Source organism: Mustela erminea, chromosome 6 (assembly GCF_009829155.1).
Source record: "Mustela erminea isolate mMusErm1 chromosome 6, mMusErm1.Pri, whole genome shotgun sequence".
NCBI classification, from domain to species: Eukaryota; Metazoa; Chordata; class Mammalia; order Carnivora; family Mustelidae; genus Mustela; species Mustela erminea.
This window is the reverse complement of record NC_045619.1, coordinates 134,642,716-134,669,459: the sequence shown is the minus strand read 5'-3', so window position 1 is coordinate 134,669,459 and position 26,744 is coordinate 134,642,716. Positions and strand designations below refer to the sequence as shown.

The following is a 26,744-nucleotide window of genomic DNA, read 5'->3' as shown; positions in this document are numbered from 1 at the left end:
GTGGGTGCAGGAAAGGACCGCGCGCGGACTCAGAGTTCTGGGGCGTTTCAATCTGGGCTCTGCCTGGGGACGCCCAAGGTCCGGGTCGGCAAGACCTAGAGAATATCCACCTCACATTCTTTCTCCGGGCCGTCTTGCAAAATGTCTGGCTTATGGTAGGTGCTTGCTACTAGGGGAAGTACTGAGGGGCGAGGGGGTAGTGAGTTTCGACTCAGCTACTGGGAATGCCCAGCAGAGCGGATTTCGGAGACAGAGGCGCTATTTTCCCTAGAACTCGCTTCCTGCTTCACCTGGAGGAAACAATTTCCATTCAACAGGGAAGAATACTGTGAACACACTTTGATCTTCCCAAACTCTGCAGAAAACCCCTCAATGGCAGTCGGGGTAAGGAGGGGGCGATCCGTGCAGGTACATTTCGTAATGGGACGGCGCCGCCGAATAACCCGTTCCAAGAAAGGCTGCAGAGAACGACACCAGGTTTGGCTAGCGGGGGACATAGGCCCCTCTCCAGGTGCTACACCGCGGGGTTCTGGCCCACTTTGCGGGAACCTCCCCCCAGCCTTCACGCGGGAGGCCGTGCGCGCAGACCGCGGATCCTGGCACTCCCTGCCCGCCGGCCGAGCCGCGCTACCCGCCGCGTGCGCACGGATGCGGTTCTGGGAGAAGGCGGGAAGCCCACGGCGCCTCGGTCCTCCGGGGCGCTGGAGGTGGGCGCAGGAAAGGCCAGGGCCGCTCGCCCTCCCCGTCGCGGCCTGGGACACTGGAGGAGCGCGGAGGGCGCCGGCACGTTAGGAAACACCATCTTCTATCCGGGACTAGGAAGGGGCGCAGAGGCGCGGTCGCGGGGCGCCTTACAGCACCAGGTTGTCGGGTCCCCAGGTCCGAGGGAAATTCCCCAAGTGTCCCAGGCCCCGGACTGGAGCCGCGGCCGCTGTCCTTGGCCCCTCAGGTGGCGTGACGAGTCCCAACTCCGGCGCTGGGCCGGCGCCCCTCCCCGCGCTGAGCTCCGCCCCCCCCAGTCCCGCCTCCCGCTCCGCCCGGGCGCCCGGAGGACGCACGGCGGGGGGTGGAGGGGGCGGAATTTCCCAGAGCCGGGGCTCCGGCTTCCCCGCAACGCGGCAGCCTCTTTCTGTTTACGGAGCGAAAGGGGAAATGGAAAAGGCGGGGAGGCGGCGGCTGGCGTCCGCTGCGCCGCCCCTCGGCCGGTTCAGACGCCGTGAGTCAGGGGCGGACGAGGGCGGCCTGGGCGGGCCGCCTGGGCTGGAGGCCCCGCGTTCACTGGTGCACTCCGCTCCGGACGACAAGCCACGCTGCGGGGTCGGTCGCGCGCGCTCCAGCTTCCGCTGCCGCGGGACCTCGCTCGACTCCGGCGGTTGGGCCACCAGCAGCGTCCCGAGCCGTCGGGGGGCCGCGGCTGCAGCGCTCCGCCTGCCAGGTAACCCTCCGTTCGGGGGCTTCTGGGTGTTTCCGTGGTCGCAGCCCTGCAGGGCGCCCCCGGCCGCCGGCCGAACTCCCCGGCTCTAAGGGTGGGGGCGTGTCCGCCGCCCGCGCTGTGGCGCTTCCGCGGGTCGCCGCTGCAGTCGGCACAGCTGGAAAGCACCTTGCGCAAGGGTCTCACGGGGTGCAGACTCCGGCTCCTCCCCTTTCCTCCTCCTTCCCGGATCCCTAACGCGCGAGCAGTGCGCGCCTGGGCAGTGCGCGGGGACACAGAGCCCCGCTGTCACCGCGCCTCCCGCCGCGCGCACCGCCCGGCCTGCTGCACTCCCCCCCCGCCGACGCCGGTGAGTGCGCCTCCGAGGCTGCCGCCCGCCCAAATCGTGGGGGCTTTTATAAATTACAGGCCCTTGGTCGGCTTCCCCAGGCTTTAAAGAATCCGAGGAGGGGAATGGGGGTGGCCGTTGGCGGAGCAGAGAACCTTTCGAAGAGCCGAAACTTAATTTCATGCTTATGTAACTGGGACGCTATCCTGTGACTCAAGGGTCGCTTCCCCAGAACGTGAAGGCTGGGCTTCGGTGTAAGGAAGAATGTTGCGGGGGGTGGTAGAGAAAGGTTATTTCATGCATATTTCCCGGTCGTAATGCGATATCGGGACTCGGAAATTCTTCTAGCTCTGGGTGGAGAGTGACGCTTAGAAAGAAGGACGGCGGGCACAGGGATAGCCCCAAAAGTTAACAAGGAAGGCCAGGAGCTGTCTTCGAGAGAACCGGCCATTTCACTTTTGGGAAAGACATTCTGGCACGGAATAAAGAACTGCTCCTAATTTAAAAAAAAAAAAAAAAAAAGAGGGGAAGAAACACTCGTAGAGTTGCATTAGGTATCTGTGTCCTCTGTTTCGTGTATTTGCTGAGTGGAATATAACAGCCGCCCCCCACCCAACTCTCTGATGGACTGAGGTTTGTGTGCCCTACTTGTGGCCGCTGGCCCTTGAGGCCTTTTTCTTATAAGGGAAATTGGATAGTTGAGGTGTGTAGAGGTTTTTGAAGCAGTGTGGCTAGAATGTCTAATTCTGGGGCTTTTGGCGAAAAATATAAGAGATGTGCCCTGAGGGGCAACATACTATTTTGGCAGGAAAATCTATTAAATGGGAAGTAACCAAAGGTATAATTATCCTTTGTTAGGCAGAGGTTTATATCTATAATCTTGGGTTTTTTTTTCCGAGCACCGTTGCTAGGAGTTTCTCCACTTCTGCATATGTAACTGGAAGTAGCCCTGAGTGTAACATTAATGAATAGGAACAGGGTTTCCTCTCGGTTTATTGCTGATTTCTGAAATAACTCGAAGCAAATCATTTCGACAATATCTGCCCATTTCTCCATTTCTAAGATGGTTGTAGTTGTGTACTCCACGGTCAAGTGGGGATTTTAGGAGGATTTTTATTGTAAACCACGTGGGGGAAGAGTCTTTATCGGTCAAGTAGAGTGCCTTCACAATCCCCGGGTTTTCTAGATGAGTACTGATCTGTATAACTCAGAAATCACTAGCATATTGTCTGCCTAATGAAGGCCTGAAAGTGCTGAGGCTTTTTGCAGGGACATTTAGAATGACCAGAAGGGCTGGTCATCAGGGTGGCTGGGGTGTGCTGATTTGCGTGACAGGAGCCCTGCTGTTGCTAAGGAATTATCCCTAGCATCAGTGTCCTGCACTCCTCCGCCTGCCCTGCCTCCCTCCCTTCCCCTTCTCCTCCTCCTCCCCTCTCTCTCTTCCTGCTGCTCCTTCCTTCCGCCCGTTTCCCTGGGCACAAAACTTAGGGGTGTGTGCATTCAGACTTCTTAGGCTTCACATATAAATGCTCCAGACTTTCTGCAGAACTTAAAAATCAAAACCTGTCTTTCCTCTCTGGATCAGCTGACCGGTAGAAAAGTGTGGACTTTTTTTTTTTTTTTTCTTTCTTGAGTCATGTTACTCCTGGGAACTTTATTTTCTCTCCAGCCAGCCATTAGCTAAGTCCCGGAGCCTTGGAACTTTTCAGCCAGTGGAGTCCTCCATCCGGCTGGTTTTGTTTTAACTTCCTTTTCTCAGCAAATTCTACAAGCAGAAACTGCAACTGAATGGCTCAATGAAAGCAGAGTAGAATGTTCCTCCTTGAACCTAAGCAATTCCTTTCCTAACTCAAGACTGCAGGAGCCCAAATCATAGTCTCCCTCAAAGACCCAGGAGATCTGTGAGCGGAGCTTCCTTTGCTGTCTAGATGTGACTGTGGTTAACAGCTAGCGAAGCATTTCAGAGGTTTTTGCCTTTTTGTCTTTGTCTCTTGTTCTAGAAACACCCTTTACAACCTTACTGTGAAGAAGCCCAGGGGACAGGTAGCCACAACTGATTTGCAGATAAGAAAGGAGGCCCTGGCAGTATCTGCAAAGCCAGGAGTGTGACTCAGTACTTCTGTGTGTTGTGCACACACCGGTGACTAGAGATGCCAGAGTGTTTTGACTCTGCACCAGACACCTTACACACCTGAACTTCTTTAAACCTCACAACCGCCTTATGAGGTAGGTGCTGTTCTTCCATTTCACAGATAGGGGAAGTCAAGGTGCAGAGGGGGTAAGGTGCCCACCCAGGATTCTGTAGGCAGTGAAGGAGGGGACTGGGAGTCCAGCCCAAGCAGCCTGAGTGGAGAAGGAATATCAGACTGCAGCGTGCGAGGTAGCGTGCTTCCTGCAGACACAGCTTGTCCACCAGGAAATGGTCATCAAGTATGTGAACAGTGTCACTAGGTTGCCCCCGGCTTTTCTCAGATGAAATGGGCTCAGAGCAGGGCGCCTGGGTGGCTCAGTGGGTTAAGCCTCTGCCTTTGGCTCCCACATCGGGGCTCTCTGCTCAGCAGGGACTCTGCTTCCTCCCCTCTCTCTCTCTGGCTGCCCCTCTGCCTACTTGTGATCTCTGTCTGTCAAATAAATAAATAAAATCTTAAAAAAAAAAAAAAAGAAAAAAAGAAATGGGCTCAGAGGCCAAAGGTGGCATGGTAGCATCAGGAGAGCAGCAGGTGTCCCCCCCAACTCCCCAGGCCCATGGCTTTGGGCACTGAGTAATGAATGTGTTAAACGTTTGTGTTTGTGCTTTGAAGAAGCGGAAGCATCTATCAGAGAGGCTTTGAGGAGTTAAGTAGTTTATGTAGATAAACTGAATTCTCTTAGATATCTTAAATCCCTTTATCTTTAATCCTCTGGAATGGAATATTTCTAAAATCCTGAGCAACAAACAGCATCATTTTATTACTCCGGGGTTACCTTCTTTTTCTCATTTACGGATCCCAAGCTGGAGGGCCTGATTTGCACACAAGAACTAGCACACAGTATTGGCTAGTACAGTATTGGCCTTTCCTGTGTCTCGCTTAGGATGGATTTGGCTGTCCTGGCCTCTTTGTAATACCACAACTTCGAGAAAGTGATTGATCTAAATATTACATACACTTTCTTGGGTTTTTGAGGTACATGCTTTGTACTATTAAAGAATTCTGGTCTCAGGAGGAGACAGCTGATTCACAGGCTAAAAGAACCTTCCTCTTTCTCACAGGTAGCTGGCAGGCAGATTTGAGGCTTGTGGTCCCCGTCTAAAGGAGCAGTTTAACTTATTTGCATCAGAATTATTCCTGAAACTTGACCTGTCATCTTCCCTTAGATTCCAATGCATTTTACAGACTTTTGGCTCTAGGGCCTGAATTAGATTTGCAAGTTAGCTCCTGAAATTGATAAAAGAGTTCTTTTTTTTTTTTATTTTTTAAAAAAAGTGTTTTGTTTTTTTTTGTTTTAAGATTTTGTATGTTTATTTGAGAGAGAGCCTGAGCAGTGGGGAGCAGCAGAGGGAGAGGGAGAAGCAGATTCCCCACTGAGCAGGGAGCCCCAATGTGGGGACCCAGGGATCATGTTCTGAGCTGAAGGCAGCCGCTAAACTGACTGAACAACCCCCCTCCCCGCCCCCGGGCGCCCCAGTAAAAGGTTCTTTTTTCTGTAAAGTCACCCAGGCCATGGAAGCCACAGACAAGCTTCTGTGGGGAGGGTTGCCCCCTTGGGGGGAGCAGTAGAGTTGGGAGCTATCAAGGGGCAGGAGCCTCAGCTCTTCAGCTTTCTGAGCGGCTCTTATTTGTGTTTCTATTTAGTGAAAGTTTGTTTTCAGTGGCTACAGCCAAAGCCACCAGCTCAGTGAGCGAGTAAGGAGTCAGCTCCCTGGATCTCAGGTTTCCCTTCTGCAAAGGGGAGGGCAGGACTAACGGTTATCTAAGGCCCCTTTCTTCACCATCTGTCAACTTGAATTTAGACACACTGTTGACACAGAGCCCTTATTTTATAAACGGAGGTGTACGGCCGGACGCCCGTTCCCAAGCCATTGTTGTCAGTTTCCCACTGATCTTACGGGCAGATACAAACAGGGTAACTTTAAGTGTTTGTTTTTTCTTCTGCAGATTCTCTAGAAAGCATAACAGTGATGGAGTACATGAGCACCGGCAGTGACAACAAAGACGAGATCGATTTATTAATTAAGCACTTGAACGTGTCCGATGTAATAGACATTATGGAGAATCTTTACACCAGCGAAGAGCCAGCAGTTTACGAGCCCAGTCTCATGACCATGTGTCAAGACAGCAATGAAAATGAGGAGCGTTCAGAGTCTCTGCTGCTCAGTGGCCAGGAGGTGCCTTTGTTGTCATCGGTCAGATACGGAACGGTGGAGGACTTGCTGGCCTTCGCAAACCACATATCCAACACCGCAAAGCGTTTTTATGGACACCGACCGCAGGAATCGGGGATTTTATTAAACATGGTATGTTTGTTTGTTTGTTTTCCCCTGATCAGCTGAGTGCTTTACTCCTGCAGCTTCCTGTAATGCAGGGGCGTGCAATTAAACTTGGCTTAGATGGGCTACCAGGTATGACTTTTGAAAGCACAGTATCTGTAAGAATCACCTCCGTGTTAAAGATGCAAAAAAGGTCTTCATTCCACGTTCCACGTAAAGAGTCTTCTCCATATGTCAGTGATAGTGTACAAATAGGTAGTTATGAAGAACGTCTTTTAACTGAACAGTTCATTACGAGGCTTATTCATAGGGTAGGCAGAAGAAGACTTAATGAGGATCCTTCCTCTGAAAGGGGAGTCCTACTTTATCTTTAACCAATATTTCTGAAAGCTGGAATTTTTTGTTCCTCTCTTGTCCCGTCTTGGAATGTCACAGTATTAATACTGGCTAACTTCAGTTCTTAAATTTCTTTTTTTTGAGAGTTTATTTACTGATTTGACAGAGATCACAAGTAGGCAGAGAGGCAGGCGGGGGCGGGGCGGGGCGGGCAGGGAGCAGGCTCCTCACTGAGCAGAGAGCCCAGCACACAGGGAGGCTCCATCCCAGGACCCTGATTTCAGGGCCTGAGCCTAAGGCAGAGGCTTAACCCACTGAGCCAGTCAGGTGCCCCCTAACTTCAGTTCTTGCAGAAATCTAGTTTGCAGGCAGTAAATAGCTATGCACAGATTCACTCTCTTTAATTGGCAAAGTATGAATGACAAACGAGGTACTTCCTTAGTCATACCAAGTATGCAAATAATCCAAAATATTGTGACAACACGTTGTCACAATAGTTGATCAGATGATGTGTTTGGGTGTGCCCGGGATTCTGACAGTCTTAATATGTCAGAGGTCAACATAGGTGTTGGTTAGAGGTTGTCTAATCTTTCAAAAAGGACTTTTTGCAAAGGAGGAGGTAGTTACTTGCAAAATGTGCAAGATGAAAGTGACTTCTTTTCTTTTGGTGCATCTGTGGGTAAAATGGCTAATGTAGGGAGAGGGTCAGTGTTGAACAATTAGAATCTGGACAAAGTACTTAATTTTTTTTTTAATGTAGTACATTTATTCAGTAATTTAGGTCAGCTATGTGGTAAATTGTTTTTTGTTTTGTTAGAAGCCAGTTGTGTTTAGGTCCAGCTCAGTTTGGAGCAAGGCTACATTTTGCATAGCTGCATGACTTGCTTTGGTCTGGATATATCAAACTGTGGTTAGTAGTTGACTAAGTACTTTACCTTGAGAGTATCATTTCTTCTTATACATGGAAGTAATATTGAACAAGGAGCCCTACCTGATTTTCTTAACTAAAATAGAGCTGGAGAACTCTGGTTAAAAATGATCTATAATAAGAAACAATTGTTGATGTCTTTTTCTTTCCTTTGTGGTTTTTTTTTCCCCTCACATGTGTATTTATTTAAATGGGTATTTTAAAGGAACACATGCAGGTAATCAAAATATTTTTGCTCGTAAATATGTAGAAACTTGTGTACATTTCCCCTGACCCATCAGACTGATGAGAGATTGGCCATAAAACTTTACTGGGAATGTACAGAAGAGAATTCTGGAAAATTATAAGGAATACAAAGAAATAGCTTCCTAAAGGTTTTGGAGTTAAAAAAAAAAAAAAGACAATGCAGAAAAGGACAAAAACAAAGAGATTACATGGAAGTGGAAATTTTATCAGCGAAGCCTAGGAGTCCATGCTCTGTAAGTGAATAAACATGTACTCGGGAGAAAAATATAAGAATAGGACATATCATAAAAACAGGGATCTTTAAAACTTTAAAAAGATTTTTAATTTAAAAATGTTCAAGAGTATCAAGCAAGAAGATTTACAACCAGAATAGAATAACAGGAGAACCTCAAAACCCGCAGGAATGTAGACCATGCCCCACTGGGCAAATCATCCTCGTGGTTGATGACTCTCGGGGCTGTGGTAGACTTTTCTGTCACTAAGCTTAAGAATCGGATACATCCCATGACTATAAGTAACCTGCGCCAGGCCCATGCTTTGTACATAATGGCATCGGAATCGTGACTTGCCACGTTTGATCTTTGGCAGTCTGAGACAAGATGTTGAAGGAGGCCTGGTTTGCTTTTGGCTCCCATTCATGCTCACATGGGGCTCTCCTTGGAACCAATCCTGTGTTTGAGCCCTTTGTCTTCCTGTGGCCCTCCCCCTGAGACCCAGTGAAGATTTTTCCATTCTGGGCTTCGTTTGCTGCTGTCTGTCTCTCTGCTTTAAAAAGAGGATTGCTCGTTACCAAAAGGCACACTGGTTCCAAGGTAAATTTGATCTATAAAGTGCATCTGTATATGGACCAAATACCTTCATTCAAGTCTTCACCCGTTCGCTTGCTAGCCGTAGGTCAGATAGCGACAGTATATCGGGTACTTTTCCAGATGCTACGGACCCAGCATGGAAGAGTCTTCTGGTGAAGGCCCGAGGCAAGTAAACAGACAATTATCATGTGGTGTGCTACTTCCCAATACAACTACACCCTGATTGCTGGGGGAATGCTCAGACAGGACACCTCATGTGTCCAGTAGGGAAGAGAGACTGCCAGAGAGGCTCCTAGAAGGAGTTGATACCTGAGCTGTTGAGTTGGAGTCTTCCAGATAAAGGGGATGGAGAGTGGAGAGTCTTCCCGATGAAGAGAACAGCATGTTCAAAGGCCCAGGGGCAGAGAGACCTGGTGTGCTCTTGGCACCCAACAACCATAATGCCCGTGGAGCTAATTAGACAGGGTGGAGGATCAGGAATTACAGAACTATCCCGTAGCATAAGTATGTAAATTGTTGGTCTGCACGTGTATGCAAATGTGTGCTCTTTTTCTAAAAATAGTATCTGATAGAGATTCTACCAACATCCAGCTGGACCTGGGGAAGAACCTTTAAGAGACCACTCTAGGCGTTGCTGGGTATGAGAGTGCTATGAGTTACTCACACTCTAGACCGATTCACACCCAGAGTGGGGAATGAATAACCAAAAATAGGTAGCACACACTGAACTTACTGGTGATTAGGTGGGGACCCGAAGGCCCCCAAAGGGCTCGCTCATAGATACGGGTGTGAGATACGGGAATGCTGTTCCTCAGGGGTTAGTCATGGAGTCCTGGCTTCTCAGGGTTGGAAAAAAACCTTAAAGATAATTGAGTCAAACCCTCTGTCTGAAGCTTACATAACCTGATCATCATATCCAATAGTTGTTGGAACATTTTGGTCTCTGCCTGATAATCTCCTGTGACAAAGCATTTATCACACACTGGGGCATTTAATTTCAAAGTCAGCCAATTCTGATTGCAGTAAGGTCCTCCCTTAAGGGTATTGTACTAAAATCCATCTCTGACTCTCCTTAGCCCTCATCCTCCTTCTTGGCTGTAAGAAAGTATGGATGGATGTTGAATAGTGTGAGAGTGCAGGCCCCTGACTTATGGTGCCTGGGTATGTATTTCAGCTTTGAGATGAGTTAGCTGGGTGACTTTGGGCTATTCACCCGTCCACGGCTCAGTTTACTCATCTGTAAAATGGGTCACGTCCTAGCACTCACTCCCTGGGGCTGCTATGTAGGACAAATAATGCATGCATGGGACCTGTTTATGCAGAGCGAGTGTTGAAAGAATACAGCCATTGTGGTAGTCGTTATAAACAGGACGGTCTTTCCAATATTTTAAGACCTGCATATTCCCCACATCTTCTCGCTTCTGTCGCAAACACTTCTCGTTGTGTCTGTTACTCGTCACTTACTGGAGGGTTAACTTTCATCCTCCACTTGGGCCGTACCCTTTGAACCCACGCCTGGGTCAGTGCCTGCCTTACAGCCCCGAACTTGAACATGGCAGTTTATTTGTATGTGACCAGCAGAGTAGGAAAGAGCCACCTTTACCTTCGTTCTAGATAATGTGCCTCTTTTAACGTAGCCCAAGGTTGTATCTGTGTCTAGCAGCTCTATCATACAGGTTCCTGATGGACTTTATTCCTAATGAAGTACCCAACAATTTTCCTCAAGGCCTGCTGCTGGGCCCAGCAGTGTTCAGTGACACTAGTCTGGAGAAGGGGATCAAAAGCATGCTTATAACATCTGCACTTGATGGTGGCTTTGGTTAAGCTGGAGAATTGGCAGGCACAAGTGGCATAGAGTTCCATAGGAGTATTTGGTAGGGCCACTAAGAGAAGAAGAAAGGGGGAAAAAAACCCCATTGCAGATCCAAAGAGGGAAGGTCTCTAGGGCTAGGGGGAAGAACCCAGGGCTTTGCAAGAGGTGCTGACTAGTCTGGGCTTGCATATCACACTGTATGCATTGGGCCCCATCGTCAAGGGAGAACCGGCCTTTGGAGGATGGTCCCCAGAACACGGGAGCTGGTCAAACATGGTGAAGGAACTTGCAGTATTCCATCGAAACAGGCGAAGGCTGAGGGGCTCAGTGACTTGTAAATGTAGGCTTTTAGTAACTGGCTTTCGATCCTGGGTGAGCTTTAATTCCTATCTTCTGGAACATAGAAGGCACACAAGAAGGCTGTGGGGTCAGACAGACCCAAGTTCGAATCCTGACTTTGTCTAGTGAGGTACTTAACCTCTTGAAACCAGTTTTCCTCATCTGTAAAGTGGAGATAAAAATAATACTTCCCTCCCAGGATCACTGGGAGGTCTTGATGAGCGCCGAGCACGGTGCCTGCCTTCTAATTAGCGCTCCGTGTAGGAGCGCTATGACTCTTCTTGATCCCTGGGGTCAGAGGGGGCTGTCACAGGTTGAGTGGGACAAGAGTAAAGCTTTCACGGAGGGAACAGGAGTGGCTAGCTGGAGCTGAGGCAAAATGGGGAATGTACACACTTGATAACAAAGTAACAAGAACGAGGTGATGAGCTAGTACGGTCGGGTGCTGTGGGCATGGCTCTGTCTAAATGTGGCAAGGGACTACATTTACCACGTTCTTCGCGTGCTGTTAAAAGAGGCCTCCAGTAACTTGAGGTGACACACTTCTTGAATGGAGGTCATATTTCCAGGAAGCCAAGACCCTGCGCTGTTCTTCGTTTTCCTGCTCCATTCGGGAGCTGGCCCAGGGGAGTGCTCAGTAAATACTTCTTTTTAAATGCAGTGACAGGGGCGCCTGGGTGGCTCAGTGGGTTAAAGCCTCTGCCTTCAGCCCAGGTCATGATCTCAGGGTCCTGGGATCGAGCCCCGCATCGGGCTCTCTGCTCTGCACAGAGCCTGCTTCCCTCCTCTCTCTGCCTGCCTCTCTGCCTACTTGTGATCTCTCTGTGTCAAATAAGTAAAAATAAAATCTTTAAAAAATAATAAATAAATGCAGTGACTTCACCTCTCCAAGGGCTGGAGTTGTCCCCTGCTTGTTCCCTGACTAAGAGCCATGCATCTGTTTGCAGGGGACAGCTCCGATGAGCAGTCCTGGAGCCCGGATGAATAACCCTGGGACCATGACAACTATTCCGGCGGCAGTGGCCCGGTGAGGGGCCCGCCCATCTGCCGAGGAATCGGGTGTTCGTTCTTGTCCCATGTGGTCTACATTCCCCTTCAGCCTCTTCTGCGCTTGAAATAGCTTTAGTGTCACTTGCATAGTTTCACGATTCCCGAATTCATAATCTGAAGTCGTAATATTGCTAATTACAACCGGGGAAAACCTTGTGTTTCTGAATCTCAGTTCCCCTCAAGAGAACATTTTAAACATATTTTAGGCATGTGCTGCAGGTTCTAACTCATAACAACATATCTTATTAATTTATTTTCATATTTATCATTATAATTATCCATCCTTGTAATTTTTTTTTTTTTTTTTTTTAACTCTCTTAAAATTGAGGTCTACTTCACATGCTGTAAACTACACAGACCTTAAATGTCCGGTTTGTTGAGTTTGAACAAAAGCAGCCACACTGCTCCCGGGATATACGTCTTAATTTTTGAGTCAACTTGTTTTTGAAACCTCTTGTTCCAAGTGCTGGCCTGTTTGGGAGCTCTCGGAGGTGAAAGGTCACCTCTCTCTTGTTCAGAGCTGGCCTCTAGACACAGTGCCCGGTGCTTTTTTGCACTCGGAAAATACCAAGCGAGCAAGTAGATGTGAAATAATTCTGCCGCTTACTGTATTGATGTAGTACTGTCAAATCATAGCGCTGGCATAACACCTTATTTTCCAGAATCCTCTACGATCATCAGTTTATTTCCATGCTCTCTCTCTCTATGCGTCATTTGTGAGTAATAGCTATGCAGACTAACAGGTTAGCACATTTTAATTGGAGACAAGTCAACTTGCCCTCACAGTTTATATTTATGCAATCTTTATTTTCAGTCTTTTGGTCACGGTAGTCACGCTCCCTTAGATAAATAATTTTTAAAATTTTGACAATTAATTACTCACCGGGAGGTGGAAATACGATCAGGTCTGACTAGGGACGTGTTTCTGTTACATGCTTTCTCTGGCTTGCTGAAATTCTAAATATAGTCTCTACACTGTTAGGATTACACAACAGTGACATTAATTTCAAACACGGCCAGGAGGAATGTGATCTAAAGTAACCAGTCTCTGAAGGTGTGTCTTTATGATCTAAAGTAACCAGTTTCTGGAGGGCGGGTCTTAAAAGAGAAGTTTGCTGAAATTCTCACCCCCCTGCCTGTTTGTTTTGTTGTAGGTAATCACTCCCCAGAATGGACGCTATCAGATAGACTCTGATGTTCTCCTCATCCCCTGGAAGCTGACTTATCGGAATATTGGCTCTGATTTCATACCTCGGGGGGCCTTTGGAAAAGTGTACTTAGCCCAAGATATAAAGACTAAGAAAAGAATGGCGTGTAAATTGGTACGTACTTTATACCAGACATCCTGCACGTATATGTTTGGCATCGTGGCCCTTGTTAGCTTGCTTCACTCAAAGCCGGTTACCATTTGGCTGGATCTTGTGTAAGAAAGAGCGTCCTGTCCAAAAACATCTCTCTTCTTCTTCTTTCTTCTTTGTTGATTTGCTTGCTCCTTGGGGCTGCTCAGCCCCGAAGTCTGTTTAAGTGCGTAGTTGGTGTTAATCGAGTTTGCCTCGATAAAAAAGAAAACGTTGCTGGCTTCTTTAGCAGGAGCTTGGATAACATCATCCCTCTTGCGACAGGGTGGGAAGGAGGGGTGCTCTTCCTGCAGGAGCAGATCCGTGTGCACCTCTAATCCCAGCCACAGGGGAGGGAGCCAGGCAGAGAACCCAAAACTGGGAAGGCCGCAGCCTTTGCAAGACTGCAGATGAAAGGCTTGCATGTAAATAAACCAATTATTGCAAAGACCCCATCTCTTTTTATGGCTGAGACATCCCTGCTTTGCAAGACTGTCCAGGCTGGACACGTACACACCCTGTGACCCAGAAGTTCCACTCCCGTGGGCACCCCCAAGAAGCACGTATGCGTGCTCACCAAAGGCTATGTACTGACTCTTCATCATAGCAGTCTTTGTCATCGTCCCAAACTGGAAATTCTCCAGGTGTTACAGTGTGGTGTACTTACATAGTGGGATACTATACAGTGAAGAAAAAAAAAGGTTTACCGTTGTAATGGAGATGAATGTCATCACCATATGTTAAGCCCCAATAGCCAGATCCCAAGTAAGACCTACTCTATGAGATTCCACTTCTGTACAGGCCCTCAAGAGGTGAAACAAATCTGTGCTGGTGGAAGTCAGGACAGGAGGTGCCCTTGCTGGGCAGTGACTGGCAGAGGTCAGGAAGGGGTTTCTGGGGGGCCGGTAGAGTTTTGTTTCTTGATCTAGACGGTGGTGACGTGGGTGTGTTCAGTTGAAAATTCATTGAGTTTGCTATGTAACCAGTTTTACACTTTTTAGTATGTCTGTTTCACTGTAAAGATTTTTAGGAGTGCAAGAAAATAAACTCCCTTTGGATTTGCTGAATATGGCCTTAGTCTATGTTATTGGAATTAAAAAAAGAGCAACAATATATTGGCCTCATTTTTTCCTTTATAAATATTTGCTAAAGTATCTGTTATCAAAAGAAAACAAGGAGATATTATAATAAACCATTTGAAGCTTTCATTTAGAAGAGACATATTCCAATTCTTTGAAAAGAATCTAGTGACATTCTAGAAAGATCTTAGAACCAAAATGTCCTGTTTTACAATTTCATCACAAAAGGCATGGAAAAATACCTTTGTGGGTTTGTTTTCCCTAGAATACTTACATTTAATTTTTAAGCTGTATTTTTTTTCTTGAAAAGAAAACCATGTAAAATGATTAACAACCCCCCTAAGCAGATTCAAAAGAATGTAGGTTGAAGAATGAGATCCCTTTCCTTGAGGCAACTACTGTAAATGAGATCTTATACATCTTTCCAGAAAATTTCTATGGATGTGTATTATGTATAGATTAAGAGATTTTTAAAAATGAGAGCATAATACCTGTACTTCTGTATCTTGCTTTCTTTATCTGATATCTTATTTTGGAGACATTTCCTATCTATCTGCACTGAAAGATCTACTTCTTTATTATTGATTTTTTATTTTCCTTAGAATAGATTTTAAATGCATTGTCAGAGCATGAGCTGGGGTCCAAAGACATAATATTATTTCATGACAAATGAAAATATTGAAAAGACAACCTAAAATCTAGGTGCCATAGATTTTACACGTAAAATAGATGGGAAATGATCTCTCTTTTGATTCAATTGTAAATGATTCTTTGGTTGGATTGCTTCATTCTAAATGATAATAATATTTTATATTTTGTTCTTATTTTCTTATTTGGAACCATTTACCTAAAGCTGACACCATGTAAAAGCGGGTTTGGGCCAGATTTTAACTTGGCACCATAATTTCATGCAGATCATGATATCCTCAAAGGCATTTATTTGCCCTTTGGTTTGTGAGTTGACCTATCTCATATATATTTTTGTCTAGAATCTTACTGGTATGTTTGTGTTCTAGATTCCAGTAGATCAGTTTAAGCCGTCTGATGTGGAAATCCAGGCCTGCTTCCGGCACGAGAACATTGCTGAGTTATATGGTGCTGTGCTCTGGGGTGAAACCGTGCACCTCTTTATGGAAGCCGGCGAGGGAGGGTCTGTTCTCGAGAAACTGGAGAGCTGTGGACCAATGAGGGAATTTGAAATTATTTGGGTCACAAAGCATGTTCTGAAGGGACTCGATTTTCTACACTCAAAGAAAGTGATTCATCATGATATTAAACGTGAGTTACCTTTGGAGGTGTAAGCTTTTTGGCTTAGAGATGAGCTAGACAAGAGGCAGATGGGTTCCTCTCTTCAGTCTGAGGACCCTTGGTTCTGGGGAGGACTGCTGCCCTCAAGTACTTTCCACCTTCCTCCCCTGTGCTCCTGAAACATGTTTCAGCACCAAACGAGATCATGAAAGCTTTCCAAGTCATGAGGAAGGGTGATTATCCACTTGTGGAAGATTACGGCCACACATCTATTAAGTACTGGCTACGCTCTTTCTCATAAGTCTTTAATAAATATACTTTAAAACACACTCAGAGTTACATAGTTTTTGACAAACAAAGAGCCTTTTCATTCTGAATACCATTTTGGTAATAATTCATTAAACAAGCCTTCACTGACTGCTTTCTAGGAGTAAGATGGTGGGAAACACACAGCAAAGACCCACGACCAACCCCTTCATAGTCCATGCTACATTGAACTGATAAAACTTTACTTAAAAAAAAAAAATGGGTATTTTACTTTTTTTTTATTTTAGGAAAGTGGCATGATAATAATAGGCTTTGACTTTAGAATTCGAAAGTCCAGCTTGAGAGCATCATAATATTTTTTCCAGCTTTGTTGAGCTATAACTGGCTTAACCTTGTGTAAGTTTTAGGTGTGCGATGTCATGATTTGCTGTAGGTATATATTGCAAAACGATTGCTCTAACCGGGTTAGTTAACACATTCATCACCTCACACAGTTATAATTGTGTGTGTATGGGGAGAACTTTTCAAATCTACTCTGTCAGCTACTTTCAGATATATAATACAACATTATTTTTTTTTTAAGATTTTATTTATTCATTTATTTGAGAGAGAGAGAGCTCAAGCAAGCAGAGAGAGAGGAGGAAGCAGGCTCTCCGCTGAGCAGAGAGCCCGATGCGGGGCTCGATCCCAGGACCCTGAGATCATGACCTGAGCCGAAGGCAGAGGCTTTAACCCACTGAGCCACCCAGGCACCCCTATAATACAACATTATTAACTGTAGTCACTGTGCTGTGTATTATAGCCCCCAAAACTTGTTCATCTTATCGCTGGCAGTTTGTACGCCATGACTGCATTTCCCTACACCCTACACCCCCAGCCCCTGGTAACCATGATCTGTTCTCTGTTTCTATGAGTTTTGTTGTTTTAGATTACACAAAGTATTCCTCTTCCTCTGCCTGACTTATCTCAGTGATTTCACATAGATCTTCAAGGTTTCATCCATGTTGTTGCAAAAGGCAGAACTCCATCCTTTTTCATGGCTGAATAATAGTCTCTTGTATATGCGTATACACAGACATCATATTTCCTTTCTCCAGTCATCCGTTGTGGACCCTTAGGTTGCTTTCATGACTTGGCCATTGTCTCTCAAGCGTTATTATTGCGTGCAAACATTTACGCCCACATTAACTGCGTTCTTGGCACATCTGAAGTGCTTTTCACTTGAATTCTCACCTGGATTAACCCTCCTCTTGATATAATGTAGTCATCTCAGTAGGGAGCACATTTCAGTCTATTCTGGTTTGGGGCTTATTTTAGATGATGTTTTTATTTTATTTATGGGTATACAGACAATTTTATCCTAAAGAAATATCCCCTCTTTATAGCTAGCAACATTGTCTTCATGTCTACAAAAGCTGTTTTGGTGGATTTTGGCCTAAGTGTTCAAATGACTGAAGATGTCTACTTTCCTAAGGACCTTCGCGGAACAGAGGTAATTCTATTCCCACAGGAAAGGTCACTGTCTATCTTTAAGAATAAAATTTAAAAATGTTCTGGTGTTATTGCAGAAAGGACAATAAAGGAGAGGAAAACCATTGCATCAAATGTTATTATCATTGAAACATATTTATTGAGCACTTGCTCTGTGCCAAGTACTAATTTTAGCATTTTAAATGCATTGTATTATTTAATCCTTGTTACAACCCTATTATCAGTAAATACTGTTATCATAGGCAAATTCTATTATTTACAATACGGAAATAAGCTTGAAGAAGTTCAAATAAAGTGCCCAAATTACTCAGCTAGTGCCAGATCTGGGACTTAATCCAATTTTCTTTGGAGTCTGAATTCTAACTACTATGTAACATTTTAATATAACTAATGTATATATTCTTAGTATAAATGTATGTTATATATATTCTTATATAATATATCTTTACATATTATATGTGTATATAATATAACATAGTTCTTATGTTACATTCTTAATATAAGAATATGTTTTGGTTCAATTAGTCATAATTGTCATAGTTGTTTATAATACATGTTTAGGACCAACAACCTTTTAGGCTTATCTTTATAGAGAGCCTATAATAAACCTCAAATTTATTATGGCACAAATAAACTGTATTTAAAGATATAAACTAGCTCTAATATTTAATTCATTTGTGAAGCAAAAACCAAACCAAACCAAAAACTTCTCTGAATATAAATGAGATTGCAAGGAATGCATTCATGGGCTTGCAAATAATACATTTAATTTCACATATACCTGATTGGGCTGAATGGTGGATTCATGTAGAAGCATCAGTCAAGCATCACTGTCTGTAAGGCTGTTGGGGGTATCAGGCATGGAGTTAGCACTGCCCTTGGTGGTATGTTAGCAACCCCCGCTCTTTGGCGAGAGAACCTATTTTAAATTTTCTTCAATTATTAAAAAAGCAACAGTTAAGTGCATAGTGGATTATGATGGGCATGGGTTTGGATGCAACTGGGAAGGCAAATAGGGTTAGAAACTGCCTCCTTGGCCCATGCTTAATTATCAGAACCCGCCAGCCCCATGCCCTCTCTTTGCTCTAAGTGCCCACAGCAGATGGAGAGAGGGCACTTGACTGAGCCTTTGCCTTAAGATTACCAGGTCAGGGGGCACCTGCATGGCTCAGTCCATTAAGCGTCTGACTTCGGCTTAGGTCATGATCCCAGAGTCCTGGGATCAAGTCCCAAGTTGGGCTCTGTGCTCAGTGATGGGTCTGCTTGTCCCTCTGCCCCTCCCCCTGCTTATACTCTCCCTCCCTCAGTTAAATAAATACAATTAAAAAAAAATATTGTCTGGTCAGTCTTCGTATTCAACCAAGCCCTTAGTCTAGCTCGTAGGTATATTGCACCGAACCCGACTTCAGAAGAAAAACAAACAAATAATCATCGTTGGAAACTAAGTTTATATCAGCTTTTTCTTAACTCTCTCAAGCTCTCCTGGGAAGCAGAAGAAATTGCTGGTATTACTATAGTTATTCTGGAAAAGGCCTGAGGGAGGACCCTTGATAGTTGTCTTTGAGCAGAATGATTTCTAGAAGAGAGAACTGTAGACTTCTTAAAAAGAATGTTTTAGTCCCCAGATCTTAAGACTACTTCACCGAAGCACAAAATCCAATAAGACTTCATGCTTCAGACATGTTTTTTTTGGAAAATGTTTCAGCATATTTTGGCATTAATCCGAAGTTCAGATATGTGACATTCTAGCCTTTTTCCTGGAGCCGGTTTGAGAAACAAACTATTTATGGTATTAAAGAGAGAAAATACCTTTCTCTTCCCGGCAGTGTGATCAAATCGAACATTTTGCAACGGCTGGACCAAGAAATGCCCTCCCTCGGACTGTCTACCAGAAAGAGAGTGTGTGCTTGAGCATGAGATGATAACATAGTGGTTATTCCTAAATAGTGTTTGGACTGAGTTATTCTCAGCAAATGTAAATTGCTTTTTACAAAGCGCTAAACTGACTTGAATGTTAAAGATTGACAAATTCTCTTCGAATCAGCCTGCATTTACTGTCTCTGTGGTGCTCCCAAGTACAAGTTTGCTAATGAGCAAGGTTGTGAAAGCACCATTGAATGCTTTCAGCAAGTTTGTTTTAACTCTTCCTGTTTAAAGAGCCAGTGAGATGCTGTTAGTCAAAGTCAACCACGGAGATTTACTTCCCGCTGGAACTTGATCACTTGGCCGCTACAGGGGTGTAGGTGACATCTGATTCCAAGTGCAAACTCTGGTTCCCTCTGTGTGATTTCTCGCCCGGCATTCATATTCAGAACATTAGATTGTGACCATACAATATAAGCACAGGGTTAATCTGGTTTATATTTAATGTATCATTTTTTAATTATATCATACAGAGAAAGAATAAATAATGAATGTAAATAACTAATTAGAATAGATTTTTTTTTAAGCCAGAGGGAGTGGGGTAGAGGGGCAGAGGGAGAGGAAAAGAGGGAATCTTCAGCAGGCTCCCCACCCACTGTGGAGCCTGATGTGGGGCTCAATCTCAAGACCCTCAGATCATGACCTGAGCTGAAATCAAAAGTCAGATGCTGAACTGACTGAGCCACCCAGGCGCCCCTAGAATTATTTTTATAGCGTGGTTCTTTTTTAAAAATTCTTATTTTCTTCTGAGTCTGTGTTTGGGCTTCCTTCATACAAGTTAACATGTAATCCATGCATGTGTGTTTGCACACAGGCAACACCTTTCTAATAAATGTGTTGAGAGGTGAAGTGCTTTGACCCCCCCCCCCCCAGACGGATGTATAGTTTCCCCTGCTCTGGTGCCTGGGCCCGAGGCTGTGCAGGTCCCAGAGAGCCTCGCATGGTTCCTACTGGGCCTTTTTCATGCTTGTAGTCAGCCAACCCCAAAAGTTCTCGAACACCATGCCCGCTGCTCTGGCTCGTGTAGAGCCTGCAGAAGCCAGGGTTCCGAGCCCTGGTGTGCTGGGGGAACTGCCTGGGGTGGGGGGGCAATCAGCCACGTCCCCAGGTACACAGGACACTGCATCCCCAAATGAATGGTCCCCAGAATCCTCCAGCACGCTGTGTGCAGAGCGGGTTACACCAACCGTAACTACTTTGCCGGATTATTTGCTTAGGAAGGCAAGCAAGCCGGGAGGAGATGAACTTCCTCTATTGACAGCTAATCCTTCCCGATGCGTTTGTTGTTTAACTTTGTGATTATATTTAGTAAGAACGTCCGTTGGGACCCAAAGGCTCTGTGTTCACTTCAGGACATGTTTGAGAACAAGGGGCTCAGCTGAGCCTGTTGGGTGAGACAGACAGAATGAGCACGGGAACGAAAGCAAGCCAGCCAGCAAGGGTGTTGGGGGATGGTGTTGAATATGGTTAGGATGGGGAAACTGGGACATTTTCCCAGTTTTTGTAAGCCAGTTTTTTTTTTTTTACGTATTGACTCGGAAATATATTCCAGGAACACTTATCCCTTTCTCCATAGTCAAATGATGGACAGCATAAACATTTCTTAATGTTAAATATTGATAATTAGGATTTTAACCACTTACTCTACGTCTCTGTACCAGCCATAAATACGGATCATTGGTTGGCATTTGTTTACTTTTTTCTTTTTTTTATGTTTACAAGCAAAGACTTCCTAGAGAAGCTATTTCTGAAACTTGCCCTGCTTCTCCAGCATGAAACCAAACAGAACCTACACGTGGTTAAAATGGCATGTGTTCAATAGTTAGCCACCAGGCCACGTGGGAGGTAGAAATAAGAAGTAGTTTGTATAAACGGCCAATTAGGACCATTTCTAAAACATTCCACTCGAAGTGCTTCTCTTCCGTGTGATCGGTGTTACTACCCCGGGGGATCTCTGCCACCTTATATCACTGCAGATAGTTAGGGATTTGGCAATTTAATGACAAACCTGAAGTGAAGCAATGTATTTGTAGTGTCCACTTAAATATCGAAAGGAATTGGTATTTTTTAAAAGATTTTAATTTATTTTTGCGAGAGAGCGCGGGCTCATGTGGGCATGAGTGGGAGGAAGGGTCAGAGGGAGAAGCAGGCTCCCCAGTAGACAGGGAGCCCCATGTGGGACTCGATCCCAGAACCCCGGGATCATGACCTGAGCTGAAGGCCGACGCTTAACCGACTGAGCCACCCAGGCACCTAGAACTGATGTTTTAATAAGGAAGTTAAGCCTCGGTTAGTGCCTTCCAGAACCTTGATGCACACGTCGGGGGTTCCCAGGTGGGTTCTCGGCGGCAGGCTCTCGGCCGCTGGGGCTGTCTCTGTGTCCAGAATGTAGAAGAGCGGTGTTCTTCATGAGGCTGCAGGGACGCCTCGGGCGAAAATGCCTCCCACCTCCCCCAAGGGTGTCTGTGTCCCTTTCCCTAGCTTCCGGGAGAACAGCAGGGACATGGTCTCCTGAGGGGCTGAAACATCCTGTAAATACGGTAAAGGCGGGTGTGCCCGCTTCCAGAACTGGGTGAGGGAAATGGACACCCAGACAGACAGGGGAGAGTCAGACTGACGGTTTCTGCTTCTTTTTTAGATTTACATGAGCCCAGAGGTGATCCTGTGCAGAGGTCATTCAACCAAAGCGGACATCTATAGCCTGGGAGCCACACTCATCCACATGCAGACGGGCACCCCGCCTTGGGTGAAGCGCTACCCTCGCTCAGCCTATCCCTCCTACCTGTACATCGTAAGTGGGGGTCAGCCAGCGCCGAGGGTACGGGGGAGCTCCCTCTGCTCAGGAGGGCTGCTGCCCCTTTTGTAACACACCCGAGTGGGATGGTGTGAACTCGTGACTTGTGGGGTGGAGCTAAAAGTTCTCCCCATGGGGCTGCCTGGGTGGCTCAGTGGGTAAAGCCTCTGCCTTCAGCTTGGGACATGATCTCAGGGTCCTGGGATCAAATCCCGCATCAGGCTGTCTGCTAGGCAGGGAACCTGCTCCTTCCTCTCTCTCTCTCTACTTGTGATCTCTGTCAAATAAATAAAATCATTAAAAAAAAAAAAAAAAAGTTCTCCCCACGGGGAGGCAGGTCCCATTCCTGCAAGGAAGGCATTGCTGTTGCAGCCGGAATTGGCTGAAACATGCACGGGGCAAAGATTCTATGCTCTTCTGTTATTCATGACTCATAAGATGCCACTTAGGAGAAGGTGAGTGGCATCAATCTCTGAGCCAGAGAAGATAACGTTCTTTGAACACTTCTGGAGAGGAGATACGAGATTTTGGATCCCCAAGCCAGACTAGACATAATGAAATGTGCAGTTTCCGTTTTACCATCGAGAGGTCAAAGGGCGGATCCCCCCCCATTACAGTGCCCTGACCCTTGAACATCATTAACCCAAAGGATGGGTTTCGCTCGGGGTGCTTATAAAATCAAAGGGAGACTTGTGGGCGGGTATGACCATTTCCACTGCAGGGTGTGTAATGGGAAACAAATGACTTTCCAGATCTTGTTCACTAGAACGCTTGAACTGGTGAGGGTGTATTTCCATACGGTTGGTGCTAAGAGAGCTGGTGTGTTGCTAGATCCACAAACAGGCGCCTCCGTTGGAAGATATCGCAGACGACTGCAGTCCTGGCATGAGGTTGCTGATAGAGGCTGCCTTGGAGAGGAACCCCAATCACCGCCCGAGTGCAGCCGACTTGCTCAAACATGATGCCCTGAACCCCCCCAGAGAGGATCAGCCACGCTGTCAGAGTCTGGACTCTGCCCTCTTTGAGCGGAAGAGGCTGCTGAGTAGAAAGGAGCTGGAGCTTCCGGAGAACATAGCGGGTATGGACACCTGCTGTGGGCAGTGCCCCTTGCTTCCCTTCTTTTTCCAACTACCTCATCCTTCTGACCTCTTTCACGAAGGCATTCTTGAGTGCCATACGTTATCGGAAAAACTTCAGCAAGAACTTTAGCAAAAGCATTAAAAAAAAAAAAAAAAAAGATCGACTAATTGGCCAGCAAATCACAACATGTTTCAGGGCAAACGTAGGTAACAATAGTTCTTAAAAATTGCCTCTTACTTGCTTTTTGCACCAGGGAGTATCTTTTGCCTTTAAAAACAAATCAGGCCTGGCAGTCCTGCTTGTCGGTTCTGAACAGGGTTCCGTTTCATTCAATTACGGTAAGCCACTCCAGTCCTTGGTTGGAGACACCAGGGTGCTGCTCTGCAGATAAAATACTGAGTTTGAAGTCAACTTGCATTTTTGTCTTCCTCTGCTTCAAGTCTCCTTGCCAGCTATGAATCTTTCCCACATAGGAAAGTCAGTGCACATTCCAGGAACATTGAATATGCAGGGGGAGGGTTTCTATTTTTATTACTAAAATCTGTGGCATTCTTAATCCATTTAGGTCCAAACCCAGATGTCAAGCCTGGAATGTTTATTTGCATTTCATCCTCTTCTTGTCTGACCTTTCTGTATTTGAAGAGAACCATCTGGGGTGTTGGAAAATACACCAGAATTTCTAGCTAATTTCTTGTCATCATTGACCTTTTTTGAACCCTTTCGTCTACGTCAGATTACATAAACTAGCCCACAGTCTGTAACTCTTAAGTCTGCAGGTTTTTAATAAAACCATAGCTTGAGGGGCGCCTGCGTGGCTCAGTGGGTTAAGCGGCTGCCTTCAGCTCAGGTCATGATCTCCGGGTCCTGAGATCAAGCCCCACAGCAGGCTCTCTGCTCGGCTTCTCTCTCTACTTCCCCCACTCTCTTTGCCTGCCTCTCTGCCTACTTGTGATCTCTCTCTCTGCCAAATAAATAAAATCTTAAAAAAAAATTATAGCTTGAAAGCCTGTTTGATTAGGGCCAAGGTTTGTTGTTGTTTTTTCCCCCAGAAGAAACAGGTGTTTATTGAGCATGTTACCTGGCCGTTCATTGTTTTTTTTTTTTTCAATGTTTCCCTTTCCAGATTCTTCATGCACAGGAAGTACTGAAGAATCAGAGATGCTGAGGAGGCAGCGTTCTCTTTACATAGATCTGGGGGCCCTGGCTGGCTATTTCAACCTTGTACGGGGTCCACCAACCCTAGAATATGGCTGATCGATGGCGTCATTTGCTCCGAGTAATTAAGACTCAGCATTGGGCTCCTGGAAGCTGGTTATATGGACTCGAACCCGGGCTCTGTATATTGAATCTTGCCATCCGTCAGCGGGCAACGTGGGCTCCTGTTATCCATGAATGTGACTCCACGTGGCTCCCCTGGGTTTGATTCGGGAAGCTGCCTTGGTAGCCCCCCAGGTCTAAAGGTTCTCATGTCTCAGGTGGTGTGACCAACTCAAAGGAAGTTGCGAGTTCGTAGAAGGATCATTTCTGGTGGCTGATTCCATTCACTGTGCACTTTGCTCAGAAAATGTCAAGATTACAGATCATGAGGATAATGTCCTAGCCTGAAATTACTGTTCTTGGTTCTGATTTAAGTCTGGGAACTTCATTTAACTCAGAATAGTTGTTTTGTGTATATTGGTGTATATTATATGATAATGCCTTGAGCCTTTGTAGGTAGATTCTAGTGTAAATTAAAGTCCTTATATTTTGGGTGAGTAGAACAACTTGAATATTAAAGCAATAAGCTGGACTCGTGTCTTAAAAATGGCTGTTCATTTAGGGGCCGTCTGACTGTGGGCCACTAGTGACAGGTTCTGTTATGTTCCTATGGAAACATTTTGTACTGTATATGCTATGCTTAAACCATTTAAAACATGATGTTTTGAATGTGGATAAAACTGTGTAAATCACATAATTTCTGTACATCCCGAAGGATGAGAATGTGACCTGTAAGAAAAATGGAAACATTTCTAAATTCTCAATGATGCTACTTTTGTAACTCTTCTGACTCTACTTCCTTCCAAGCATTTGTGTATTGAAATAGCATACTGTGTATGTTTTATATCAAATGCCTCCATGAATCTTTCTTACCTATACCTATATTTTTAACGTTGTGAATATGCCCACTTAAAGTATGTTTTTACATTAGGCCAATGAAACCAACACTTACATCCAATGTAATTGGTCAGACCAACTGAATAAACTCCATATTTTGCCTTCATTCTTGGAATGAGTGTGATTCTCGACTGGGACCGGGGGTGGGTTATGAAGGTTGGGATATAGGTTGGAGGAGAATGTGTATCATGAGGAAGCATAGAACATTCAGTGGGTTAAGCCTCTGCCTTCAGCTCAGGTCATGATCTCAGGGTCCTGGGATTGAGCCCTGCATTGGGCTTTCTGCTCAGTGGGGAGCCTGCTTCCCTTCCTCTCTCTCTGCCTACTTCTCTGCCTATTTCTGTCTGTCAAATAAATAAAATCATAAAAAAAAAAAAAGAACACCTGAGAGGTTTACAAATTGTTTATAAGCCCTTCTATTGCTGAGGCATTAGCCATTGTCATTCAGATTATGCTGTGTCCCTTCAATGCAGGGGAACAGAGAATTGTCAGCTACTGGTTCAGGCTAAGTGTGGTTCTGTTTTACATCTTGTTTTTATACATTTATACTATCTTTGAATATATGCTTGCCTCTTCTGTGTCTGTTGTTTGTCAAGTTAATAACTAACTTGCCTTGGGGACGCCTGGGTGGCTCAGTGGCTTAAAGGTCAGGTCAGTTGTTCTCAGCCCAGGTCCTGATCTCTGGGGTTGTTAAAATGGGAGCCCCTGCGTCAAGCTCTGCATGTAGCACGTAGCCTGGTTAGGATTCTCTCTCTCTCCTTCTGATCCCCCCCCACCCTGGTTGCTGTGCACTCTTTCTCCCTAAAAAATAATAAAATTAAATATAATTAAAATAAATATAACGAACTTTCCTTGTATAAGGTAAATTTCGATCCCGTAGACCAGTTGTAATGAAAATTGTTGGATGAAAGTTGGAGTCTGTCATTCTCCAAGTTAACCGTGTGACCTAACGCCATCCTTGGGATCTTCACAGCACACACATGAAATATGGGCCGTTGCCTCTGGGTTTTCTTCAGAGGAGGCACTGAAGCACAGTGAGGTTCGATCACTTTATGCTTCAGATCACAGAGCATGTGAAAAGACCGAGCTGGGGGTGCCTGGGTGGCAGCTCAGGTCATGATCCCAGGGTTCTGGGATCGAGCCCCGCATCGGGCTCTCGGCTCAGCAGGGAGTCTGCTTCTTCCTCTCTCTCTCTGTGGGCTTCTCTGCCTACTTGTGATCTCCGTCTGTCAAATTAAAAAAAAAAACAAAAGAGACAGAGCTGGTCGTGGAAGTCAGGCTTCTCTGCCTCTAGTCCCCATTTTCTTACACATATTGTGTGTTGGCCCGTGATAGACCATCAGGGATGATGGGCGGTCTTGCTGCAGAGAGAGCCCTGAGCTCCCGCTGGGACTCAGTTCTCCAAATAAGGGCAGAGGTGCCTTCACCACCAACGTAATGAAGCTTCAGCCTCAGGGCCCCTCACTTGCCGAGGTGCCCCCACGGCCCTGTGCCTGCTCGTATATTATCCCACATCAGGTCCAACAACACCCAAACCTGTCCCTGGGCCAAGGTGTACAACCTTGGATGATTTTCATAAAAAGCTGAAACAGTCAATATGAGTCATTTAGTTGAAGAACTCC

General features: G+C 45.7%; 1 protein-coding gene across 8 annotated transcripts; it reads left to right on the top strand.

Annotated features, from left to right (window-relative positions):
• On the top strand, positions 1-25,228 carry MAP3K8 (mitogen-activated protein kinase kinase kinase 8). Of its 8 annotated transcripts, XM_032349760.1 has the most exons (10): positions 1,467-1,781; positions 3,520-3,661; positions 3,761-3,986; positions 5,897-6,255; positions 12,904-13,071; positions 15,182-15,443; positions 17,066-17,172; positions 21,733-21,885; positions 22,720-22,966; positions 24,092-25,228. In XM_032349760.1, exons 4-10 carry the CDS (start codon positions 5,920-5,922, stop codon positions 24,220-24,222), a joined length of 1,404 nt encoding a protein of 467 aa, XP_032205651.1. In that variant the 5' UTR covers positions 1,467-1,781; positions 3,520-3,661; positions 3,761-3,986; positions 5,897-5,919; the 3' UTR covers positions 24,223-25,228. The 8 variants fall into 8 exon arrangements, with proteins under 8 accessions (XP_032205652.1, XP_032205647.1, XP_032205649.1 ...); XM_032349761.1 differs by lacking the exons at positions 1,467-1,781; positions 3,520-3,661 and adding an exon at positions 1-155; XM_032349758.1 differs by lacking the exons at positions 1,467-1,781; positions 3,520-3,661 and adding an exon at positions 1,347-1,435.
• The last annotated feature ends 1,516 nt before the right edge of the window (positions 25,229-26,744 follow it).

Excerpts from the sequence above, each read along its gene's own strand:
- MAP3K8 (XM_032349756.1), top strand. The coding sequence starts at position 1,153 with ATGGAAAAGGCGGGGAGGCGGCGGCTGGCGTCCGCTGCGCCGCCCCTC. Across the intron at positions 13,072-15,181 it reads AAAGAATGGCGTGTAAATTG|ATTCCAGTAGATCAGTTTAA; the intron begins GTACGTACTTTA and ends TTTGTGTTCTAG. Across the intron at positions 21,886-22,719 it reads ATCCCTCCTACCTGTACATC|ATCCACAAACAGGCGCCTCC; the intron begins GTAAGTGGGGGT and ends GTGTGTTGCTAG.